Source organism: Cololabis saira, chromosome 10 (genome assembly GCF_033807715.1).
Source record: "Cololabis saira isolate AMF1-May2022 chromosome 10, fColSai1.1, whole genome shotgun sequence".
NCBI classification, from domain to species: Eukaryota; Metazoa; Chordata; class Actinopteri; order Beloniformes; family Belonidae; genus Cololabis; species Cololabis saira.
The window spans coordinates 39021083-39045796 of record NC_084596.1 but is presented as its reverse complement, the minus strand read 5'-3'; the positions used below and the strand labels follow the sequence as shown (position 1 = coordinate 39045796).

At 40.2% G+C, this 24714-nt stretch overlaps 2 protein-coding genes across 2 annotated transcripts; both read left to right on the top strand.

Annotated features, from left to right (window-relative positions):
• Nucleotides 1–214: 214 nt before the first annotated feature.
• Nucleotides 215–14430, top strand: LOC133453028 (myosin-7-like). The gene is made up of 37 exons (XM_061732865.1): nucleotides 215–430; nucleotides 514–657; nucleotides 745–901; nucleotides 996–1023; nucleotides 1099–1207; nucleotides 1375–1467; nucleotides 1572–1635; nucleotides 3146–3244; nucleotides 3334–3437; nucleotides 3541–3679; nucleotides 4056–4174; nucleotides 4258–4407; nucleotides 4511–4681; nucleotides 4766–5075; nucleotides 5245–5315; nucleotides 6800–7005; nucleotides 7083–7206; nucleotides 7295–7431; nucleotides 7523–7778; nucleotides 7865–8107; nucleotides 8198–8374; nucleotides 8452–8597; nucleotides 8691–8781; nucleotides 8879–9268; nucleotides 9340–9466; nucleotides 9548–9666; nucleotides 9746–9942; nucleotides 11825–12008; nucleotides 12089–12254; nucleotides 12337–12461; nucleotides 12549–12857; nucleotides 12963–13166; nucleotides 13250–13546; nucleotides 13654–13758; nucleotides 13864–13959; nucleotides 14059–14193; nucleotides 14297–14430. The coding sequence occupies exons 1-37, from the start codon at nucleotides 230–232 to the stop codon at nucleotides 14315–14317; spliced, it is 5814 nt and encodes a 1937-aa protein (XP_061588849.1). The 5' UTR covers nucleotides 215–229; the 3' UTR covers nucleotides 14318–14430.
• Nucleotides 14431–20576: 6146 nt separating this feature from the next.
• LOC133452252 (myosin-7-like) lies at nucleotides 20577–21022 on the top strand (the record flags this gene model as incomplete). Its single annotated transcript, XM_061731471.1, has 2 exons — nucleotides 20577–20867; nucleotides 20975–21022. Coding segments are annotated over 2 exons (339 nt in total), but the record flags the coding sequence as incomplete, so codon positions are not given.
• Nucleotides 21023–24714: the final 3692 nt, after the last annotated feature.

Here is a 24714-nt window from a genome sequence, read left to right as displayed (position 1 = left end):
CAGTAACTAATATTTGAGAAATATTCACGCAAGGTTATTCGTTTAGACAGTTTTAAACAGTTAAATGCTTTTAGAAGTGACAGTAGCCCATGGAATTATTGCTTTTATGAATGGAAAACACAAATTGCATTAGTTGATAATGCCAAATTATTTGCTTTGGTTTTTATTATAACTGTTTTTCTCCCATAGGTTTTGCCTGAACAATATTTTGTTCTTCAAAGTTTAAAACATGGGGGACGCTCTCATGGCAGAGTTTGGGCCTGCTGCTCCTTTTCTGAGGAAATCTGATAAGGAGCGTCTGGAGGCTCAGACTCGTATATTTGACATGAAGAAGGAATGTTTTGTTCCTGATCGTGAGGTTGAGTACGTCAAAGCCAGCATCCAAAGTCGTGATGGTGACAAAGTTACTGTAAACACTGAATTTGGAAAGGTATCAGCATGGCATCAGTGCAATTTAACAGTCTTTTAATACAAGTTTTGAGCTTTGAGTAAGATGTGTACTTCTTTCTGTAGACTGTCGTGGTGAAGGAGGATGACATAAATCCCCAGAACCCGCCAAAGTTTGATAAAATTGAAGACATGGCGATGTTCACCTTTCTCCATGAGCCAGCTGTGCTGTTCAACCTCAAAGAGCGTTACGCAGCATGGATGATCTATGTGAGTCTGTTACCTACTGAATTGTTTTGTCATTGATATCATCTGCACCTGAAAGCAAACCTCTCTAACCCTCTCTTGACCTGCCAGACCTACTCTGGGCTGTTCTGTGTGACTGTCAACCCCTACAAGTGGCTCCCAGTCTACGATCAAACCGTGGTTGTTGCCTATCGAGGAAAGAAGAGGAGTGAAGCTCCTCCTCACATCTTCTCCATCTCTGACAATGCCTACCAGTACATGCTGACTGGTACAGAAATTATTTTCAATCATTATATCTTATTCAAACATGCATTATGACTAAAGGCTCCTTCCACTAACATTTTGTAATCTCTTGCCGACAGACAGAGAAAACCAGTCCATTCTTATCACGTAAGTCAAAGCACCTGTTGTCACCTGTTCACCATCGTTCTTGGGCCTAAGGTATTGGTGTTTTTTTTAACTCAGCGGAGAATCCGGAGCTGGAAAGACTGTCAACACCAAACGTGTGATCCAGTACTTTGCCAGCATCGCTGCTGCACCAACTGGCAAGAAAGAGCAATCTCAAGAGAAGAAGGTTGTTTTATGTGACCTCTCTTTATTTATTAAAAATGTATTATTCTGTTAGCTTTAACTCTTTCACTTAAATTACATATTTGTTTATTTATTATAATAGAACCAAAATATCAGTTTACTTCAATTTGACAGTATGCTTGATGGTGAGACCTTGTTTTGTGACATTAGGGAACCCTGGAGGATCAAATCATCCAGGCTAACCCTGCTCTGGAGGCCTTTGGTAATGCTAAGACCATCAGGAATGACAACTCCTCCAGATTTGTGAGTGAATACAGGAATGCAGTGAAATTACATGTTTCCCATAACTCAACAAGAAATGTGTTTTCCTGATTTCAATTTCCAGTGAACACAACTTTTCCTTTCAGGGTAAATTCATCAGAATTCATTTCGACAACAGGGGGAAGCTGGCCTCTGCTGATATTGAGACTTGTGAGTGAAACTAAATCAATCTTCTGTTTCGCTTCATTCTATATTTTTTATACAATAGCTCATAGGGCTGGGCGATATGACATCAAACCAAAATCACGATAAGTTTTACCTCGATAACGATAAATGCACAATAAACGCAATGGTATGTTGTACCTTTTGTTGCTACTTTCATGAGGCGTTTAAACCCTGTGCGTGGAATGTCTCCCTCCCAGTGTCCCATCGACCCTTCTTCAGAAGGAACAAATTTGACTACGGTATATCAAATAGACCGTTTTATTTATTCTATAACAAAGAAAAACACTGTAGTGGCCAGTGTCTATTCACAATATTCATGAAATAATAAATAATTCGTCTTCGTGCTGTATTCATTGTTATTATTTTTATTATTATTAATTACAACATTGGTCTCATTCTGCTCTAAACAAACAAAAAAAATAAACAAAGAAAGATACATTTAGCCTCAAATTGGCCCCCAAAACGGTGGTGGCTTGTGTGTCTCCGTTTGTGTTTGTTTAAGAGTAATGTGTGTTGTAACTTAGGTTACCTCCACTAGGCATTCATGAAAGGCTTGAAGCTGAAACTCAGACCTGATTGGTTGGTAGCTCGAGACAGCTGCTCTGAGTTTACGGCTCAGTGCACAGTAGCATACAGTACCTTGACTCGTTTGCAGGGGGTCTGTTGGAATTACTGTGCGGTAAAGTTAATTTCTCAGCGTGAGAAATGCCATGTGTGGCGTGAGAGCATGTGAACTTGTTGAAATGCGCCAGTGAGAGCCCTGATATTTAGTTCTGCGGCTATGTCATTCGCTTCTTCGTTTGAACCATCAGTCATTGTCTTGGGTTTCTCTTCTCGTTCAGACTGTATGGGTTAAGTCACGTGATTACACACACGCTGTACATCGTCTTAAAGGGGAATGAAAATAAACCTTTCAGCACACACACTCAAAACAGACAAAAATACGTTCATTTTCTTTTTTTTAATCACAACACCGAATTTAAAGACATGGGAAAATTGACATCGGTCATCACAGTAAATTTTCTGTTTATCGCCCAGTCCTAATAGCTCATCCCAGTATTTAAAATTTGGATGCACTTGGAGACATGATTCATAACTGTAGGGCTGCAATACCTATAAGTCTTTCATTTGCCGAACTTATCAGCATGGTCCAAGAAAGTAAAAAAATAAATAAATAGCGAATACTTAAGGGAAAAAAACAAAAAAAACTCCCTCTTTTTTAATTACACCAGAGTTTAATTATTAAACTCTGGTGTTGTAACCACAAATCCAGTGTGAGGTATGATTTGCATAAACCTGAAAATTGACTTAAAACACACATTTGATTGTAATAATTTGTTTAAGTCCAGGCCATTTGTGCACACAACTTTGCACTTAAATCTGTCAAATCCAGACTGTTATGTAAGGTGATTGTGTTTGAAAAACAATCTTCGAGCATGAGATGATTGTTTTTTCCAGTATGACAAAAATATAACAGAGTTCATACGCCAAACAGACCTTCTGGAAAAGTCACGTGTGACTTACCAACTCAAAGCTGAGAGGGACTACCACATTTTCTACCAGATCTTGTCTCAGGCAAAGCCTGAACTTCTGGGTAAGTGTGCAAAACTAATAGACAGTAAATATTGTTAACACTGTCCTGCATTATGTAGTTTATAATACTCACTTTTTATCTAATTTTAGAAATGCTCCTTATAACAAACAACCCCTACGACTACGCCTTCATCTCCCAAGGAGAGACACAAGTTACCTCTATCAATGACGCAGATGAGCTGAATGCCACTGATGTGAGTTGAGCTTATGAATCATAAGAGCAAAAACATTACATATAATATAACACATATGATAACAAAGTACAAAGCTGGCAAAGATTTCTGGATTTGATTTTAGGATGCCTTTGATGTGCTGGGTTTCACTCAAGAAGAGAAAAACAGCATTTACAAACTGACTGGTGCCATCATGCACCAAGGCAACATGAAATTCAAGAACAAGCAGCGTGAAGAACAGGCAGAGGCTGATGGCACTGAAGGCGAGTGGGGCTGTTAAAAGTATATGTTTTTGATTATTGTTAGTTGGAGAACTAGTTGGAGAAATCTGGGCTAAACTAAAAAGAATTTCTGAGATTAAAAAAGTGCAATTGTGGAGAGTTGATTGTTCTATTATCAAATGTTTGAAAAGGAGTACGTCTTTCTTTTGAGGGTAGTAAATGGTTGCAATCCTGGTGCATAATATAAGATAATAATATAAGATTTGCATGATTTAGTCTTGTTGATGGTTTCTACTTTTCAGCATGTTAAGCAACACAGCTAATAATAAAGAATTTGCATAACTGTATGTACAATATTGCAGATGTTCCTTTGGTTCCCTGTGTATGTTTGAACAAAATATGATTTTCATTTCTATAGAAGTGGATAAAGTTGCTTATCTGCAGGGCCTGAACTCTGCTGACCTCATAAAAGGTCTCTGTCACCCAAGAGTCAAAGTCGGTAATGAGTGGGTCACCAAGGGACAAAGTTGTGACCAGGTCAGAGAGCAGAGAGCGTAAAGTAAGTTTGAATTCATGTAAAGATATGTTTTAAGTATTATAATAATTATCTTATTTTGAAGGTGTACTATGCTATTGGTGCACTGTCTAAGTCAGTGTATGAGAAGATGTTTCTGTGGATGGTGGTGAGAATTAACCAGTCACTTGAGACCAATAAGCCACGCCAGTACTTCATTGGTGTGCTGGACATTGCTGGATTTGAGATCTTTGATGTGAGTTTCAGTGGAATTCTATAGAATAACAAAAAAAGATTTATTAATTTGTTTTTACATTTTTTTGTTGAGCTCATTTTGCTTCCTCTCATTTCCATTACAGTTCAACACTTTTGAGCAGCTGTGCATCAACTTCACCAATGAAAAACTGCAACAGTTTTTCAACCACCACATGTTTGTGCTGGAGCAGGAAGAATACAAGAAAGAGGGCATTGAATGGACTTTCATTGATTTTGGTATGGATCTGCAGGCCTGCATTGACCTGATTGAGAAGGTGAGTTCATTGCTTATTGAGATAAAAACATTTATTTTGTTTGTCTTACTGAATTATTTGCTTTCTTAAATATGCTCTCGTTAGCCCATGGGTATCATGTCCATCCTTGAGGAGGAGTGCATGTTTCCCAAAGCCAGTGATACCACTTTTAAAGCCAAGCTCTATGACAACCACCTGGGGAAATCCAACAACTTCCAGAAGCCAAGAATTGTCAAAGGAAGACCAGAGGCCCATTTTTCACTGGTTCACTACGCTGGAACTGTTGATTATAATATCAACAACTGGCTGGTGAAGAACAAGGATCCTCTGAATGAGACGGTTGTTGGTCTTTTCCAGAAGTCCACACTCAAGCTTTTAGGAGTGCTTTTTGCTGGTTACGCAGGAGCCGACTCAGGTATGTGTACATTCGCTTATCAGGAATGTATTCAGTACATATAAAATGTGTCACTGAAAAATATAAGTATAAACAATTTGACACAGCCCAGTAAGTCCTGAAAAATTATGACCTCATCAAAAATCTTTGAATCTCTGTTCTAAAGTCAAATTTCATCTTCTCTATACAGCTGCGGACACGAAAGGTAAAGGTGCTAAGAAGAAAGGTTCATCCTTCCAAACGGTATCAGCTTTGCACAGGGTAAGATATTTTTGATTCAGATTTCCAAGTAATATGTATAGAATTAATATAGAAAGACCATATTTATGACATATTTCTTAAAAGATATGTATGTGAAGGCTTTTTAAAAACAATTAAAATGAGCTAGGAGCCTAAATAACAAACAACACTATACAACACTGAGCTCTCCATGACAATAAATTAAATAATCCATATGGATGAAATGCACAATGATTTTTACCCAGAGGTGTCAAGTAACAAAGTACAAGTACTTCGTTACCTTACTTAAGTAGACATTTTGGTTATCTATTCCTGCAACTAAACTTGGATGTACATTCCAATAAAAGGTTAGGATTAGGGTTGCAAAATTCCGGGAATTTTCAAAGTTGGAAACTTTCCATGGGAATTAACAGGAATATATGGGAATTAACGGGAATATATGGGAATTAACGGGAATAAATAAGAAATTTACAGAATTGAAGGCTGGCCCTTAACAGGGAACTTAAATATAGTTGGGGGAAATATATTGTAGCATAGTCTTGGCTAAAACAACCAGATTTAATGCAAGTACACTCCTCAATCACATGCACACAGCACATTGCTTACTGCAGGGCTATTGAGGCCACGCCCCCTACAGGCAATGTGCATTCCTCCATCACATGCACACAGCTTACTTTTTGATTGGGTGGGGGAGTGGGGTGAGTTAGTATTTACTCAACATTCATGTTTTTGTTGTTCATTAAAATAATTGTTCATACAAGAATAAAAACTAAAGTTCTACTCAAATAAATCTGTTGAAATATCATGTTTTTGTATTATCTTGCATGGATATCTGCTTATGACAAAATAAGTATTTACATTTATGTTTGGATATGATACAGTTTGTTTAAATTACCCCCAATTTCCAGTTAATTCCCATAAATTCCCAATAATTCCCATAAATTCCCATAATTCCCATGGAAAGTTTCCAATTTGGAATATTTCCAAAATTCCCCAGCTTAACTTCCCATGGAAAGTTTCCGGAAAGTTTCCGGAAATTTACCGGAAATTTTCCACCCCTTTGCAACCCTAGTTAGGATAAATGATAACATGCCTCTGAAGTTTGACTTTTTGCACCATTACAATACTTATAGGCAACTAGTCATCATTTCTCCTGCTCTCTGAAACACATGTTAATGCTCAATAGTACACATATATGGTTCTTTAATATGTTTGCATTATACTAAGAAGCATTCGTTTTCAATGGCTTTTGTCCTTAATGGCTTTTTTCCCCCTTACATTACTTTTACTTTTATACTTTAAGTAGTTTTGAAACCTGTACTTTTTTACTTTTGAGTAAAAAGCTTGAGTTGATACTTCAACTTCTACAGGAGTATTTTTGAACTCTAGTATCTATACTTCTACCTGAGTAATGAATGTGAATTCTTTTTGACACCTCTGTTTTTACCCACTTTCAAACACAGGGTGAATGATTTACTCCATTGTTGATATGTTAAAACTTGCAGGAAAATCTTAACAAGCTGATGACCAACTTGAGGTCCACTCACCCTCACTTTGTGCGCTGCCTCATCCCCAATGAGACCAAGACTCCTGGGGCCATGGAGAACCCTCTGGTGATGCACCAGCTTCGCTGTAACGGTGTGCTGGAAGGTATCAGGATCTGCAGAAAGGGTTTCCCCAACAGGATCCAGTATGGGGATTTCAAGCAGAGGTTTGTGTCCGATAATAAATACAGAAAGAAAAATCAAATGAGAAGAAACTAAATGATTTGATGCAATTGTGTAACAGATACAGGATTTTGAATCCAAACTCCATTCCTGAGGGACAGTTCATTGACAACAAGAAGGCATCTGAGAAACTGTTGGGTTCTCTGGACATAGACCACGAACAGTACAGATTGGGGCACACTAAGGTGTGAATTTTCATTGCTGTTACTCTAAAATGCAGAATGTGCACAACATCTACTTTAATAATGAATATGAAAACTATCCTTTAAAAAGGTGTTCTTCAAAGCTGGACTGTTGGGTCAGCTAGAAGAGATGCGAGATGACCGACTAGCACTAATTATCACTGGCATGCAAGCTCGGGCACGAGGTCATCTGGCAAGAGTTGAATTCCAGAAGATTGTCGAACGCAGGTGAGTTTCACATTGGGGAAACTCTTTGAAAGTCCCATCAGTTTTATTCATTCTGCTTCATGTCACAAATGACAACATTTCTTGTAAACAGGGATGCAATAATTGTGATCCAGTGGAACATCCGGTCCTTCATGGGGGTCAAGAATTGGCCTTGGATGAAGATGTATTTCAAGATAAAACCTCTGCTGAAATCTGCAGAAACTGAGAAAGAGATGGCCAACATGAAGGAAGAATTCATAAAGTTAAAAGAGGCCTATGCAAAATCTGAAGCTCGCAGAAAGGAACTAGAGGAGAAAATGGTTTCTGCTCTCCAAGAGAAGAATGACCTGCAGCTCCAAGTCCAAACTGTATGATTTTTCTTTTCTTAAACACTAACATATCAACATCAATGGTTGTTTACGGTGTAACGCTTTTTCAATATTTATAATAACAGGAGCAAGATAGTCTTGCTGATGCAGAGGAGAGATGTGAGGGGCTCATCAAGAACAAAATTCAGATGGAAGCCAAAGCCAAAGAGCTGACAGAAAGGCTGGATGATGAGGAGGAGATGAATGCTGAACTCACTGCAAAGAAGAGAAAGCTGGAGGACGAGTGCTCTGAGCTCAAGAAAGATATTGATGACTTGGAGCTGACTCTGGCTAAAGTGGAGAAAGAGAAACATGCCACTGAGAACAAGGTACTTTAAAACATAGGATTAAGTCTGGAAAGACTATATTTCTGAAGAAGCGCTGATAGCTATTGATGATCTATTAATTTTTTGAATCAGGTAAAGAACCTGACAGAGGAGATGGCTGCTTTGGATGAAATCATTGCCAAGTTGACCAAAGAAAAGAAAGCTTTACAGGAAGCTCATCAGCAAACGCTGGATGACCTGCAGAGTGAAGAAGACAAAGTCAACACTCTGACCAAAGCCAAGGCAAAGCTGGAGCAGCAAGTGGATGATGTAAGAAATCCCTAGATTATATTGATGTTAAGAAATACCAAGAAATTATACTTAAATTTCTTTTTATAATTTCGCAGCTTGAAGGGTCATTAGAGCAAGAGAAGAAAATACGAATGGACCTTGAGAGAGCAAAGCGAAAGCTTGAGGGAGACCTAAAGTTGGCCCAAGAGAGCGTCATGGACTTGGAAAATGACAAACAGCAACTTGAAGAGAGGCTGAAAAAGTAAGTTGCAAATGCAATAACAACACATACAAACAATATTAAATTGTTTTAATGTAATCAGTAATTCATAAAACTTTACTTTTCAATCCTCAGGAAAGATTTTGAAATCAGTCAACTCAATAGCAAAATAGAGGATGAACAGGCGATGTCTGCCCAGCTTCAGAAAAAGCTGAAGGAGCTGCAGGTGACAATTCATTCTGGATAAACTATGAACAAGCAACACAACATGACAATTCAAGAACCTCTATTTAAATATTTATCACAAAATGTTTCTGGTCTAGGCTCGTATCGAGGAGCTGGAGGAAGAGCTTGAAGCAGAGCGAGCTGCTCGAGCCAAGGTGGAGAAGCAGAGAGCAGACTTGGCCAGAGAGCTGGAGGAGATCAGTGAGAGGCTGGAGGAGGCTGGTGGAGCCACAGCTGCTCAGATCGAGATGAACAAGAAGAGGGAGGCCGAGTTTCAGAAACTCCGCAGAGACCTTGAAGAGGCCACTCTGCAGCATGAAGCCACTGCTTCAACACTCAGGAAGAAACAAGCTGACAGTGTTGCTGACCTGGGAGAGCAGATTGACAACCTGCAGAGAGTCAAGCAGAAACTGGAGAAGGAGAAGAGTGAGCTCAGACTGGAACTAGATGATGTGGTCTCCAATATGGAACATATTGTCAAGTCTAAGGTAAATTATTTTTACTGTATATATCAGGCTTCTTGTTATTGCGTAGTACATATTTATTGTCTGGTTTTCAGAACAATTTGGAGAAAATGTGCAGGTCTTTGGAGGACCAGTCGAGTGAATATAAAACAAAGGCAGAGGAAGGACAGCGTAGCATCAATGACTTCACCATGCAGAAAGCAAAGCTTCAAACTGAAAATGGTATGTTCTTCAACTGAATGGCAAATTTCACCTTTGACAAAATAAGAGATTATTTACACTGTAACTTCCTGCTTAAAATAGGTGAACTTACAAGGCAGCTTGAAGAGAAGGATTCCCTGGTGTCTCAACTCACCAGAGGAAAACAGTCCTACACACAACAAATTGAAGACCTTAAAAGACAACTGGAAGAGGAAGTTAAAGTATGAAAAACAAAACCACATTAAAAAAACAGAATACATGTAGATAAGATCAAAATATTTAGACATGCTACTATTTCAGGCCAAGAATGCTTTAGCCCACGGTGTGCAGTCGGCTCGTCACGACTGTGACCTGCTTAGGGAGCAGTATGAGGAGGAACAGGAGGCCAAGGCTGAACTGCAACGCGGCATGTCCAAGGCCAACTCTGAGGTGGCTCAGTGGAGAACCAAGTATGAAACTGATGCCATCCAGAGGACCGAAGAACTGGAAGAAGCGAAGTGAGTCAAAAACATTTCAATTTGAACTAGAAAAGGTTGCATTTCCTGTAGTGTTGAATTTAAGTGAAATGGTTGGAATGTATGAAGAAGGTGAGAACCCTTTTCAATCGCTATACAACTTGAAAATCATCCAAATAACATTTAAAAGAAAGAAGATTATGCAAAAGGGGGATAAAGAGGAGGAGATGATAAAGTAAAATGGAGCAAAGAAGGAGAAAGAATAAGAAGGGATCATAGACAGAAAATACTCTTGAAGGAAGCCAGGAAGACTGATAGAAGTGAAACGACTGAAAGACTGCAGAAATGTAGAAAGAAGAAATTGTTGAAATCAGTTGAAAATGTGAAGAAAATGTTAAAACGTAGCTCAAATATTTGAAAACTGTTGAGATTATGGAAGAAGAGAGGAGGTGAAGACAGGATGAAGCGCTTAAAAGAGGAATATTCACAAGAGAAGAATAAGGACCTAAGATAGAAAGAAGAGCTGTTGAAAACAAGATCAAATCTTAGATCTTAGATCAGCTGAATCCAGAAAGATGAGTTAAAGAAAACCAGTTGACCTATACCAATATAGCCAGTAATATATATATATATATATATATATATATATATATATATATATATATATATATAAATATAAATATATATATAGCCAATTATGGTCAAGGACTCAAAACCATGTCCGATGACACCACCCACGAGTCTCTAAGTCAAACCTTTCAAAAGTTATGGCAGAAAATATGATCTATCAAATATCGACCAATCAGAGGAAGGGGCGGGGCTAATTCATGCCAATCAAGGCCAAGGTCTCAAAACCGAGTCAGATGACACCACCCACGACTCTCTAAGTCAAACCTTTCAAAAGTTATGGCAGAAAGTAGGAACTATCAAATATGGACCAATCAGATGAAGGGGGGGCGCGATTTTTGGGGTCTATCGTCGCCACGGTAACGTTTTTGACTGAGAAAAGTAATGCCCATCGTCGCAGGATCGAGACACACATTTTGATGTATAACACACCTGGGTGCATGTTACGTTTATGTATGCTATGTGTAGGTGCACGTTCCGGTTCAGACTACATTAACAAAGAGGGGTTTTTTTTCATCATGGTAAAAAGCCCCATCCGAATGAATGGGGCCAGTTGGCATGGATTTTGACATAAAATGTCCTTAAATCACAGCTTCATGAAATTTCAATATGTTGAAGTCCACAGTGTGCCAAGTCAGGGAACATTTGATCGATGTCTCTATGATAACCTGTTGCCTAGCAACAAGCGTCCAAAGTCAAATGGAATTTTTTTTAAATTGAAAGTTAAATATCGCAAAAACTGTGATAATTGGCATTATGAGGTTGTTAGGTCCTTTAGTGCCAATCGGGCCGAGTGTTTGAAAATTTGAACAATGTCTCTACGATAAAGTTCGGCCGAGCAATAAGCGCTATTCTCGGTAAGACTTTTGACTGAGAAAAGTATTGACCTTCAAGGCAAGATGGATCCACATGTGTTGATGTATGCTATGTGTGAGTGCACGTTGCGGTTCGGGCCACATTAACCAACGAAAAAGCGTGCGGAATAAGAAGAAGAAGAAAAGGGAAACCTTTTCTGTATACTAATATATCGCCTCCATTTTCATGTTTTTTCGGGCGTGTTTTATTTTTTGGGAGATTTTTTTTCCATATCATGCTGTACACCCGCTGGTGCGCAGTGGTCAATATGGGATGCTATATGTTCTTGCCACTAGTTGGCATGCCCATAATAAGTAGTAGTTGAATAATCAAGGAAGAGAAACAGGATCACAAATGGTTGAATGTTTTATAGCATTCAACCAATAAATTAGAGAAACAAGATCATAAATGGTTGACTGCTTTACATTCTCCCGTACTACAGAAAGAAACTGGCTCAGCGTCTGCAGGATGCTGAGGAAGCTGTTGAAGCAGTGAACGCTAAATGTTCTTCTCTGGAGAAGACCAAACACAGGCTGCAGAATGAGATTGAAGATCTCATGGTGGATGTGGAGAGGTCCAATGCTTCTGCTGCTGCTCTGGACAAGAAGCAAAGGAACTTTGACAAGGTCTAAATACATTAGTAAACATACAATTGTATTATGTGAACGAATGAAATGCTTAATCTGAAATGTTCACTGTCTTTCAGGTCTTGGCAGAGTGGAAACAGAAGTATGAGGAGTGTCAATCAGAGCTGGAAAGTGCTCAGAAAGAAGCCAGGACTCAAAGTACTGAGCTCTTCAAACTGAAAAACTCGTATGAAGAGTCCCTTGAACATCTGGAGACCATGAAAAGGGAGAATAAGAACTTACAAGGTGAGTCAATTTATCATTCAACCTCAAAACAATAAGTTCCCCAAGAGAACATCTTTTTAGAGTATCACAATTTGACTTTTAGAGGAAATCTCCGATCTCACTGAACAAATTGGTGAGACTGGAAAGAGCATTCATGAGCTTGAGAAGATTCGAAAGCAGCTAGAACAAGAGAAGTCTGAGATACAGACAGCCCTGGAGGAAGCAGAGGTATGCTGCAAAATCCACCTTGAAATGTCAACATATTTTGGTAAAAAGGTCATGAGCTTTTCACTAAAGTTGCCTACTCCATGACAGGCCTCACTAGAGCATGAGGAAGGAAAGATTCTCAGAGTCCAGCTTGAGTTCAACCAAGTCAAGGCTGACATTGAGCGTAAGCTGGCTGAGAAAGATGAAGAGATGGAGCAAGCAAAGAGAAACCAGCAGCGAACTGTGGATACTCTGCAGAGCTCTCTTGAGGCTGAAACTCGCAGCAGGAATGAAGCCCTCCGTTTGAAAAAGAAGATGGAGGGAGACCTCAATGAGATGGAAATCCAGCTAAGCCAAGCCAACAGGCAGGCAGCTGAGGCCCAGAAACAATTAAAGTCAGTTCATGCTCATCTGAAGGTACAAATAAAAATAATTGGAATACAAATATAATGATGTTATTGCAATTGTTAATAAAAAAGAAAAGAGTTTCAGATAATTAATTTATTTGGGTTCATCTTTTAGGATTCTCAGCTTCAGCTTGATGACTCTATGCGATTAAACGATGATATGAAGGAAAACATAGCCATTGTTGAGCGACGCAACAACCTGCTTCAGGCTGAACTGGAGGAACTGAGGGCTGCTGTGGAGCAAACTGAGAGAAGTCGCAGACTTGCAGAGCAAGAACTGCTGGATGTTAGCGAGAGGGTGCAGCTACTGCACTCACAGGTAGGCTGTAGTGATCATGTATACAATATGCTGTAACTTATTTGTTTCAGCCCTTTTCATACTTAACATGTGCTTAAAAACAGAACACCAGCCTGCTGAACCAGAAGAAGAAGCTGGAGACTGATACATCCCAGCTTCAAAATGAGGTGGAGGAGGCAGTGCAGGAATGCAGAAATGCTGAAGAGAAGGCCAAGAAGGCCATTACTGATGCTGCCATGATGGCAGAGGAGCTGAAGAAAGAGCAGGACACCAGCGCTCACCTGGAGCGCATGAAAAAGAACATGGAGCAAACCATCAAAGACCTGCAGCACCGTCTGGATGAAGCTGAGCAGATCGCCATGAAGGGAGGAAAGAAGCAGATTCAGAAGCTGGAGTCCAGGGTTAGTAGAAGTTCCCTCCTTACTCCTTACATTTAAGCATTTAATATAAATGTCCGCTGCAATAAATAAGATTGTTGCTAGTTGACTTTTGTTGTGGTATCCTGCAGGTCAGGGAACTTGAAAATGAAGTGGAAGGTGAACAGAAAAAAGCTGGTGATGCGATAAAAGGAGTTCGAAAGTATGAGAGGCGTATCAAGGAGCTTACTTATCAGGTAACGTCTCTTCTAGCTTTGAAAATGAGAGCCGTGTTTGTAATTTTAGTCATGGTTTTCTACTTTTCCTTTCCTATTATCTTTCTCTCTTTTTGTTCAATGTAGACCGAAGAAGACCGAAAGAATCTAGCACGTCTTCAAGATTTGGTGGACAAGCTGCAACTTAAGGTGAAATCCTACAAGAGGACTGCAGAGGAGGCTGTAAGTACAAATGGCTTTAACAAGCAGCTTTATACATCATACCTGTAATGCATGTAGGATATTTAATATATATATGTATATGGTGTTTCTGTTCTACAGGAAGAACAGGCCAACGGTAATCTCACCAAGTTCCGCAAGTTACAGCATGAGCTTGATGAAGCTGAAGAGAGAGCTGACATTGCTGAGTCTCAGGTCAACAAGCTACGTGTCAAGAGCCGTGATGCGGGGTCAAAGGTTTGTACCTCCACACACATAAACACACAAGCTATGAATGTAACAGCTTTTTCACTAAACTAATAACTTCATGTTTATATTGCATTTTCTTTCTTTGTTTCAGAAAGGACATGAGGAAGAATGATGTTTTTACAGAAAGGATTCCCAGTTTGTTTCCCGAGACACACTTGTCCTAGTGATGGTGTCTCCCTAAGCATGTTTTTTGTTCAGTAGAATAAATTGAATAAGCATCTAAAATGGCTTCTTGACTTTCTTTTGGTTACAGCTCTGTTGATTCATACGAATAGAGGGATAAATCAAACCTACCAAAAAAATAATAAAATAAAAACAGGCTACCCCTTGGAGCTTGTTCAGGCAGACATCTTGAGTGCTCTCTTTTACACTTCTGAATGATTTATTCCAATTACTCCATCTCATTCATAGGTCTATAAAAGGAGCTGACAAAACTAGCCTCTCAGATACAATCTGATCTCTTTCCGGCAGATGGTGCTGCTGCTCTTAAAATTCCACCTCCTCCCAGCTTCCTCCTGCAAGCACCGATTCTATTGAGGGAGGTTACGTTATGTTCATCCCCTTTATATCTCTACACCAGTCTATCTTGAAGAAAGCGTTTGACATTATGAGTCATTCAGGAAGTTTTTTAACAATAAATTGTCATCATACTAGGTGTAGGAAATTAAAATGAAGCACAGTGAATGAGGAAAAATCAAAAGAAATTGAGATGCATTTGCAAAATCATAAATTAATTTTACTCACCAAATATGGTTATTCTTCCAATTTGTGCATAGTTTTGGTTTTGTTTCCTATGGAGATAACGACAAACCAGTAAGTTCAATAAATCTTACAATACAATAACAAAAAGTCATGATAACAGCTTTTTTTAGAATGCTCATACAACATACTGTGCTTACAATGTAATATACAGTACTAGATACTTGACCAGCAGTCATTGTTAGTATACAGCATGTCAACTGATATACTAGACCCTCCAGAAAAACGCGGGCAAAAATCCTTGATTCTGCGGGCTAAAATAATTGATTATGCGGGCTAAAATCATTAATTATGCGATTAAATGTGCGGGTTTTTTATGTGCTTTTATGCGGTGAAATTGCGGAATATGCTGGAAGTTGCGGAATATGCGGGAAGTCGTGGAATATGCGGAAAGTTGCAAAATATGCAAAATATGCAGGAAGTTGCGGATTCGGCGCTGAGCTCTTCCCTCTTCGCTCGCAGCTACTCATCATCATCATCATCATCATCGTTCAGGCTATTAGTCAGACTCGAGGTCCATGATAAAAACATACAACACTCAATACATAAGAACACAGATTAAAAGAATGCTGATTGTACTGAGGGAATCCTTGTTAGTTTCTTTTCCTCCGCTTAGTAATATGCTTAATTCAGCGGGCTGTCTCGTCTGATCTGAGGTCGTAGACGAAAAAAAAAAGGAGAGCGCAGGTGGAGAGCGGGGCGGAGGCGGCCCGGAGGCTGGTCCCCGCCTGGTCTCTCCCCTCCAGCCCACGGCTCGGTGCTCGGGTGATTGCCGGGCGCACCGGCGCGGTGAGGGGACGACCCAGAGCTTCGCCCCCCCACGCGTGCGCCGCCAAGATCCCCAAGTGGATGGGAGCGTGCGCAGCGTGCGCAGCGTGCGCAGTGGTACGCGGTCAGCGCGGAGACCAGAGTCCACCGGCAGCCGCGCCCACCGCGCAAACTGGGGGCTCGGCGGAGACGGCACTCCCTTTACCTCTCACCCCCGCGGGTGAGAGCTGCTGTTTGGGGAGGTGGCGGCTTCTGCGAGGGGTGAGGAGGTCCCCGGGCGGGTCCCGCACGTCGCGACCGGGCGTCCCGACTTTTCACTCACAACACTTCCCCCTTGTGAAATCAAGCGAGCCCCGCATAATCCCTGCATAATCGCATATTTAGCGCGGACATATGCAATTATCGCGGGAAATATGCGCCCTTTTAGGAATAAATCTATCCCCGCGTAATCTGCGCCATTTGGCTGATTATGCAATGAATTATGCGATCGCGTAATCGCGTTTTTCTGGAGGGCCTAATATACTACATACTGTTGTCTACAATAAGGTCAAAGTAGTACATACTCGTAATACGCATTGATTTAGCAACAGTGTCATGCTGTGGGTACCTGCACTAATAAGTGCATACAAATAAGTATATTTCATTCATGATTTAATAAAGTTAATTTTGTCCATGGCTTTACAATTTAATTTGCTAATACTAATTTATTGTATTTATTTATTCCTTGTGATGGCAAATATTTGAATCATTGGAGGGACAACTGCTCTATTCCTGCTGCTTGGTCACCTGTTGCAAATGCTATTCTAACATTACTGTAACTGAGTGGGAACTCATCCCTTGTGGTCAACAGAAAACTGTTTAAGAAGTTTTGAAATTCTGCGACTAGATTTTAAATAGTAATCACAAAAAATGTTAGTGGGTCATTTTTTGATTTCAAGTGTTACAATTTTTGTTTTTACAACATGTCTGATATAAACAAGTTCAAAGGATTTTTTCTTTTGCATGGAAACATAACCATTAACATATTTTCAAGACTTCTGAACTTGAAAAACAGTTAAAAGAAAAAAGTTTTCATGTTACACTAAATTACATATGAACATGAGAATGAAAGTCTTTCTTTTACTTTGACAGAGTTTTCTCATTGTTGGTTCAGTGTTTCAGTCCGGGTAGTAGAATATCATCATTAAAGCCTCTCAGGAGAAAAATCTATCATCAGTAAAGTTATATTTCGGTTTAAGATTTTTTTAATCATTATTTGAAGATATGGCTAGCATTATAATTTGAATTCCAATTGGATTCCAGTGCCAAAGTTAATAGTCACAGTGTCTGTCAATAAGGCAATGAGAAGTTTGTTCATAAACATAGCATCCAAATAAGAATATCAAAAATTGCCCCGTTTTACATTTTGTGCTTTATTATGTTTATAAAAAGCAAAGTAGAAACACCACTTAACCATCAAAAATGTATTTTCATAAACACATGGGCACAGACGAGTGAATATTCTGCAATCTAGTGAGTCAGACGTTTGCTTTCACTCAATGATGGTCCATTTTGATACGTTTACAGATATAAATGTCTCAAATATCACAAACAGAAAAGTTAGAAATACTCACCTCTGCATTCTCTGTTGAGATCAGTCTTTCTCCAGTAAAAAGCATCACCAAAGCCCTTAAGATCACATGGCAGAAGCAGACTCGGTAAAGCTGGCTGATGGCACACATTTTGGACTTGTGCAGAAAAGCGGCCTGGAAATCCCCATAATTTACAAAATTCAATCAATTAAAACAAGACAGATTTTTGATTATCTTGCAATAAGTAACTTTGAGCACTTTCATTATGTCCTAGCCCTTCAAAGCAGTACTCAGAATGAAAGTCCCCACTGGGCTCCACAGTGTACATGTGTGAAGGGAAAACAAGGATAGAGAACAATCAATTCCTGTGAGCCTCTCCCAGAATTTAACACCCCTTAGAAGTGACCTTACACAACGTCAATGGACAAATACTGCCAATAGCTTTCCTGGCTCCAGTTACAAACTTAAGTGGGGCAAGGTGGCTCACACCTTCCTCTGCTTGCTCATGTGATTGTAAAAGTCAAATACTCAAGGACTGTGGACAGCTGAGAATGAGACCCTAAATTGATGGACAAGTGTTCTCAACACACAGCCTGGAATAGACTTAGGGATACGTGAAGAAGATGAAAGCAAGTCGGTACAGGGCAGCATAAGATGATGTGGCAGACCCCCCCCCCCCCCCAAGTCTACTCTTCAAATTTGAAATGATTAAAGAAATCTTCCAATTGTATTTCCATTTTCTCCTTACTGTTTTTGATCATTCTATTCTGACAAATGAACTGAAAATTTTATAAAATCTAGGGTAAGTATAGCTTAACTAAGTATGTCTTTAACATATATTTCATATACAGTAGGATATTGTTAGTTGTTCATGGGCTTATCACCTGTTGCTGCTCTTCAAATTAAAAAAAAGTGCCACCTGCGTCACAAGCTGTCCTCAAGCTGTCGTCTGAACCATCAAGCCCTTAAGGGCAGCCAGCAGGAATTTCACAAGTTATCTTTGTGCTCAAGGATAAAGAGAAGAAAACAATGCCATGTCAACAGGAGCAGACCAAGGGCAGTCACTGCATGGGCCTTTTGGATGTTAACCCAATGAATAGGTCACTGATATGAATACATTTCAATACATGAACTTGTTGGTTTTTTTGTTGGTTTTAAGGTCTCTAAAAAAAGTTTTTTTTGATGACCGGAAAAATAAAAAGAATCTGCATATGATTTGCTGTCAAAAAACTGTACTTTTCTTTTACCTTAATTTTAATATTCTTATATAACTATAATAAATTTCACCACCACAACAAAAAATTGCATCTGTTTTAAAAGGTTGATTAACATTCAATTCAGCATTTCAGGCCTCCAACACATTGTGATATAGTAGATACAGTAAAGCTCTTGCTACTTTGTGATTTTCCATCTCACAACACTTCAAAGTAATTTTGGCATTAACAATAAAAAGCAATTAAGGGTTTTAGTTGTTATTTTGTCTCATTAGTTCTGCAAACATGTCTTTTTTTAAAGAGAGAGAGAGAATGGGGGCGACATGCATCAAAGAACCCCATTCTATTTTTAAATAGAGAGGGAGAGAATGGAGGCGAAATGCACCAAAGGTCGACATGCAGGCCGGGACTCGAACCTGCGACTGCTGCATGAGGACTGGAGCCTCAGTATATGGGCCGCTTGCTTTAACCACTGTGCCACTCAGCAGCCCCGCAAACATGTCTTGAAAGTATTTATCTCACTTATTCCACATTTAAAAATGTTCCACCTATTCTTTACGTGGGACAGATCAGTACCGCAGGCATGCCTGTCCAATATCCGCACACATCTCCTTACTCATGGCTTTATTAATCAATTTCCCATCAGGAATTAGTATTTTTTAAATGTATTTCCTGTTTTTTTTGTCTTGTCAAGGAAAAAATGCATAGACGTCCCAGGAAAAAATGTGGTCTTTGAGGTTGTTTTTGTTTCTATAAATTGCATTGTACTTCTCTGCATTATTTACATTTATATTTACACATTTAGCAAATGCTTTTATCCAAAGTGACTCGCATATTGAGAAATTCTCTTAAGCAACAGCATGAAGAGGGACCTTGTAGTTGGCGATAATTTCAAAATTGATTGAATGGAGTTGTAAAAAATCAAGAGAGTGTTGACATGGCATCACACAAGTGTAAATCACTTTTGCTACGATAGTGATACAATCCCATATTAAAGCCGCAAGCAGCAATGAATGGGCCCTTGCACTCATGGCCGCCCCCGCCCCCCCCGGGTTCCCCCCTCGTTCCTAGGTCAATAATACTATAAAAAGTGCCTTTGCTGTTCACATAAAACTCAACCTATCATCATAAACATATCAGAAATGACGACATCCAGGACTCTCTATGTCAAACCATTCAAAAGTTATGGCAGAAAGTAGGAACTATCAAATATCAACCAATCAGAAGAAGGGGCGGGGCTAATTTGCACCAATTATGGTCAAGGACTCAAAACCATGTCCGATGACACCACCCACAAGTCTTTATGTCAAACCATTCAGAAGTTATTGCAGAAAATAGGAACTATCACATAGACCAATCAGAAGAAGGGGTGGGGCTCATTTAATTCAATTCTTCAATTCAATTTTATTTGTACAGCGTCTAATACAACAAAAGTTGTCTCTAGACGCTTTCCAGTGACCCAGAACATGACCCCCGAGCAATTATTACATAAACAATGGCAGATAAAAACTCTCCTAGTGGGAGAAAAGCCTTAAGTCAAACAGTGGCAAGGAAAAACTCCCCTTTAGGAGGGAAGAAACCTTGAGCAGGATCATAAGGGGGGACCCTCCTGCCGAAGGCCAGACTGGGGGGTCAGGGACGTCAGCAGCACACAGCAGACATCCACACAGCAGACATCCACGCAGGCATGTGGAAGCAGCAGCGGGATGACCAGAGGGGGTGGGGGGGCGCAGGCAGGTGGAAGCAGCAGCGGGATGACCAGAGAGGGGGGCCGCATGCCAATGAAGGTCAAGTACTCAATACCGAGTCAGATGACACCACCCACGTCTATCGTCGCCACGGTAACGCTTTTGACAGCAAAGAGAAACCAGCAGCGAACTGTGGATACTCTGCAGAGCTCTCTTGACGCTGAAATTTGCAGCAGGAATGAAGCCCTGCATTTGAAAAAGAAGATGGAGGGAGACCTCAAAGATGGAAATCCAGCTAAGCCAAGCCAAAACAGGCAGGCAGCTGAGGCCCAGAAACAATTAAAGTTGGTTCATAGTCTTTTCATACTTAACATGTGCTGAACCAGAAGAATAAACTGGAGGCTGATACATCCCAGCTTCAAACTGAGGTGGAGGAGGCAGTGCAGGAATGCAGAAATGCTGAAGAGAAGGCCAAGAAGGCCATTACTGATGCTGCCATGATGGCAGAGGAGCTGAAGAAAGAGCAGGACACCAGCGCTCACCTGGAGCGCATGAAAAAGAACATGGAGCAAACCATCAAAGACCTGCAGCACCGTCTGGATGAAGCTGAGCAGATCGCCATGAAGGGAGGAAAGAAGCAGATTCAGAACCTGGAGGCCAGGGTTAGTAGAAGTTCCCTCCTTACTTCTTACATTTAAGCATTTAATATAAATATCCATTGCATTAAATAAGATTGTCTCTGGCTGACTTTTGTTGTGGTATCCTGCAGGTCAGGGAATTTAGTAAAGTGGAAAGTGAACAGGAAAAAGGCCAGTGATGTTATCAAAGGAGTTAGAAGGTATGAGAGGCGTATCAAGGAGCTTACTTATCAGCTAACTGTCAGAGTTGACTAAAGTCTCTTTTAGCTTTGAAAATGACATATGTGTATGTATTTTAAATGTATTTTAATTGATGGCTTTCTCCTTTTCTGTTTCCATTATCATTCTCTCTTTATGTTCAATGTAGACCGAAGAAGACCAAAAGAATCTAGCACGTCTTCAAGATTTGGTGGACAAGCTGCAACTTAAGGTGAAATCCTACAAGAGGACTGCAGAGGAGGCTGTAAGTACAAATGGTTTTAATGAGCGGCCTTATACATCATACCTGTAATGTATCTAGGATATTTAATATCTATATGTATATAGAACAGGCCAACAGTAATCTCACCAAGTTCCGCAAGTTAAAGCAGGAGCTTGATGAAGCTGAAGAGAGAGCTGACATCGCTGAGTCTCAGGTCAACAAGCTACGTGCCAAGAGCCGCGATGTGGGGTCAAAGGTTTGTACCTCCACACCCATAAATGGAAGCTATGAATGTAACAGTTGTTTCTCTAAACTAATAAATCAATGTTTATATGGCATTTTCTTTCTTTGTTTCAGAAAGGACTTGAGGAAGAATGTTTTTTCAAAAAGGATTTTTTCCTAGTGATGGTGTCCCTAAGCATGTCTTTTGTTCAGTAGAATAAATTGAATTGAATTGGCTTCTTGACTTTTTTCTTGGCTAAAACTTTATTGATTCATACTAATAGAGGTGTAAATTAAATCTACTTAAAAAATAAAAAAATAAAAAAGGCTACCTTGGAGCTTGTTCAGGCAGACATCTTGAGTGCTCTCTTTTACACTTCTGAATGATTTATTCCAATTCCATCTCATTCATAGGTCTATAAAAGGAGCTGAAAAACTAACCTTTCAGATACAATCTGATCTATTTTCAGTAGATGGTGCTGCTGCTTTTAAAATTCCACCTCCTCCCAGCTTCCACCTGCAAGCACCGATTCTATTGAGGGAGGTTAAATTATGGTCACCCCCCTTAATCTCTCTTCATAAGTCTATCTTGAAGAAAGCATTTGGTGTTATTAGTCAGTCAGGATTTTTTTTTAAATAAATTGTTGTCACACTAGGTGTATTAAGTTAAAATGAACCACAGTGAATGAGGAAAAAAATTCCGGCCGGATCCTCCTCACCCCATCTGGCGCCCCGGTTGGCCAGAGGGGGCATGTATAGCCCAGGACTGGTGCATGTTTTTGTGAGGGGTAGCCCACATTGCTACCCAACGGAACACGGGGAGAACATGCAAACTCCACACAGAAAGGCCCTTTCGCCAACCCCACCCAGGGTGTGGGCGCTGAAGTCATGGGGGAACTAACACGCACTTCAGCCCACGCGTCCCCGGCGGGAATCGAACCCAGATACAAATCATAGTTAAACTGAACTGAATAGAAGAAAACTGGAAAATAAAACCTGCCTAGAAATTATTTTATGAAGAAATAAAATCACCATATTCAGACTGCACATCTACTGTTTCACATATTTATTCCCACTTAGTTAAGTAGGAAGTCCTTAAAGGGGACCTATTATGAAAAACACGTTTTTTCTTGCTTTAACATATATAAAGTGGTCTCCCCTGAGCCCGCAAACTCAGAGGAGGAGGAAAGCAACCAAATTCTGCAGGGTCTGTACCCGGAGGATCCTTCTAGTGTCATGTGACTTTTACGAGCCGTTCAGATTTGCGCATTTTCGTTACGTAAGCAAAATGCAAACCACACCTCGGTCTCCTCCGCTGCTGAAACCAAGCCCACAACTAACTCCGCCGGCCGGAGCTTCCGCCATTGTTCCGAAGCAGGGAATCGTGTGGCTGTTTGAACAACGAGGGACAGTAAAAATTTGGTTTTGCATCGACACTTACCCTCATAAAAGGATCAGTACCAACAGTACGGACCCGGCAACTGCACACGAGTCAGCGGTAAGTGGCGTTAATTTTTTATGTATGTAATTTTTGATATATTTGTCTACAAGTATGATCTTTTCTTGGGCTAAGTATTTAGCTTAGCTCCGGTGCTCCAGTGTTCCCTAACGGAGTGTTAGGTAACACCAGAGCTCTATTAGTAATACATTTTTTTCTGTGTGGTTTCAGATCTTCCAAGCAATGCACCTGAAGCTGTTCAGATACCTTCAGAAGACATGCACGGCCCTTCCTTGAGCCAGCAATAGTGCATAAATGTTATTTATATACAACTTATGTTATTTTTTTTTTCAACAATAAAGTTGCCATTTGTGAACATTCAGTGTTGTGATTTCTTTACAGTTAACATGATTCATTTGTCTTGTAACATAAGAAATTAAATGATGAGGAATCGGAGTAAATAACTGTGGTGTACCTGTTTAGAATTCAATTAAATCTTCCTGTGTGAATTAGTGTGAAGACGAGGTGACCCGTCCCCCCCTTCAGGTAACTAAAGGCTGATTTATGGTTCCGCGTTTCACCAACGCAGAGCCTACGGCGTAGGGTAGGCGTCGATTTAACGCAGAACCGTAATTCAGGCTTTAAGATCCGTTTACACGTCATCACTGCATGCGAGTGTCCGACTATCACGTTGAGCTGCGTGACATCGGACGCTCTCTGTCCACACTGAAACCGTTAGGACAGTCCAATAGAAAATAAAGCAATGGAATTGATTTTGTCGCTGACGCTCGCATCGCATGGGACACGGTTTAATAGTTTACGCAGCCCTCCCCTGCTACACGTCATTCAGGCAGCCAATCAGCACAGTGCCTCATTATCATAGCCTCCCCGCCCCTCAGAATCACTCACAGAGAAGGAGGTTAGAAGCGGTAAAAATGAAGACATGGCCAAGAGGTTGAATTTCTGATTTATGTAGAAAAAACCAGCTTTTGATTGTTTTTAAGACATTCAAGGCCTGTTTAAAATATACATTAAATGCCATAATAGGTCCCCTTTAACGGTGGATACAAATGAGTAAACACATAGTCCACCTAAACAAAGGACATTTTTAAATGCTCATACGATGTACTGTGGTGACCAGTGGCGGCTTGTCAATAGGGGGCGCTAGAGCGCCGCCCCCATTAAAATTACAGGGAAAAAATAAATTAAAAAAATAGACACAGTACACATAAATTACGTAATAAAAAGTAATTATCACATCTGTGCTCTCATAAAATGTGTCTGACTTAATTTTTCAAGCCTTCCCATCCCATACTGGGTTTATTCAGAGTTGTTTTTTGTGCAGACTGAATACATAAGTTTCAATGGCGAGGGGCGCCGGCCAAATGAGTGTGTATTGCATGTTCTTAAACTTTTCTTCCATGTGACTTCATGCTGGTCTCTAATTGGTTACTCAAAGCCTCTCCTCCGGGCGCAGCTCCCTGCACCCGTGGCCAATCAGCGTGTTTTCTTTCATTCTTTATCCAATCTGATTGATGAGCTGTCAATCAAAGTCACGCCCTGACAGTGTAGACGCGCAACTGCATCTGTCACTCGCATAGAAACGGAGTCACAGCCATAGACACATATCCGTATCCGCCCCATGGAGCTGCTGCGATACATCAACGACGCCGCCATATTGGATGTGGCAAGACTGCGCTGTAAACTAATACAAGTAAATAGACTTATTTTCATAAAGCGCCTTTCTACAAAGAAATGTACGTTTTACGTCTCATTTATTCATTCACACA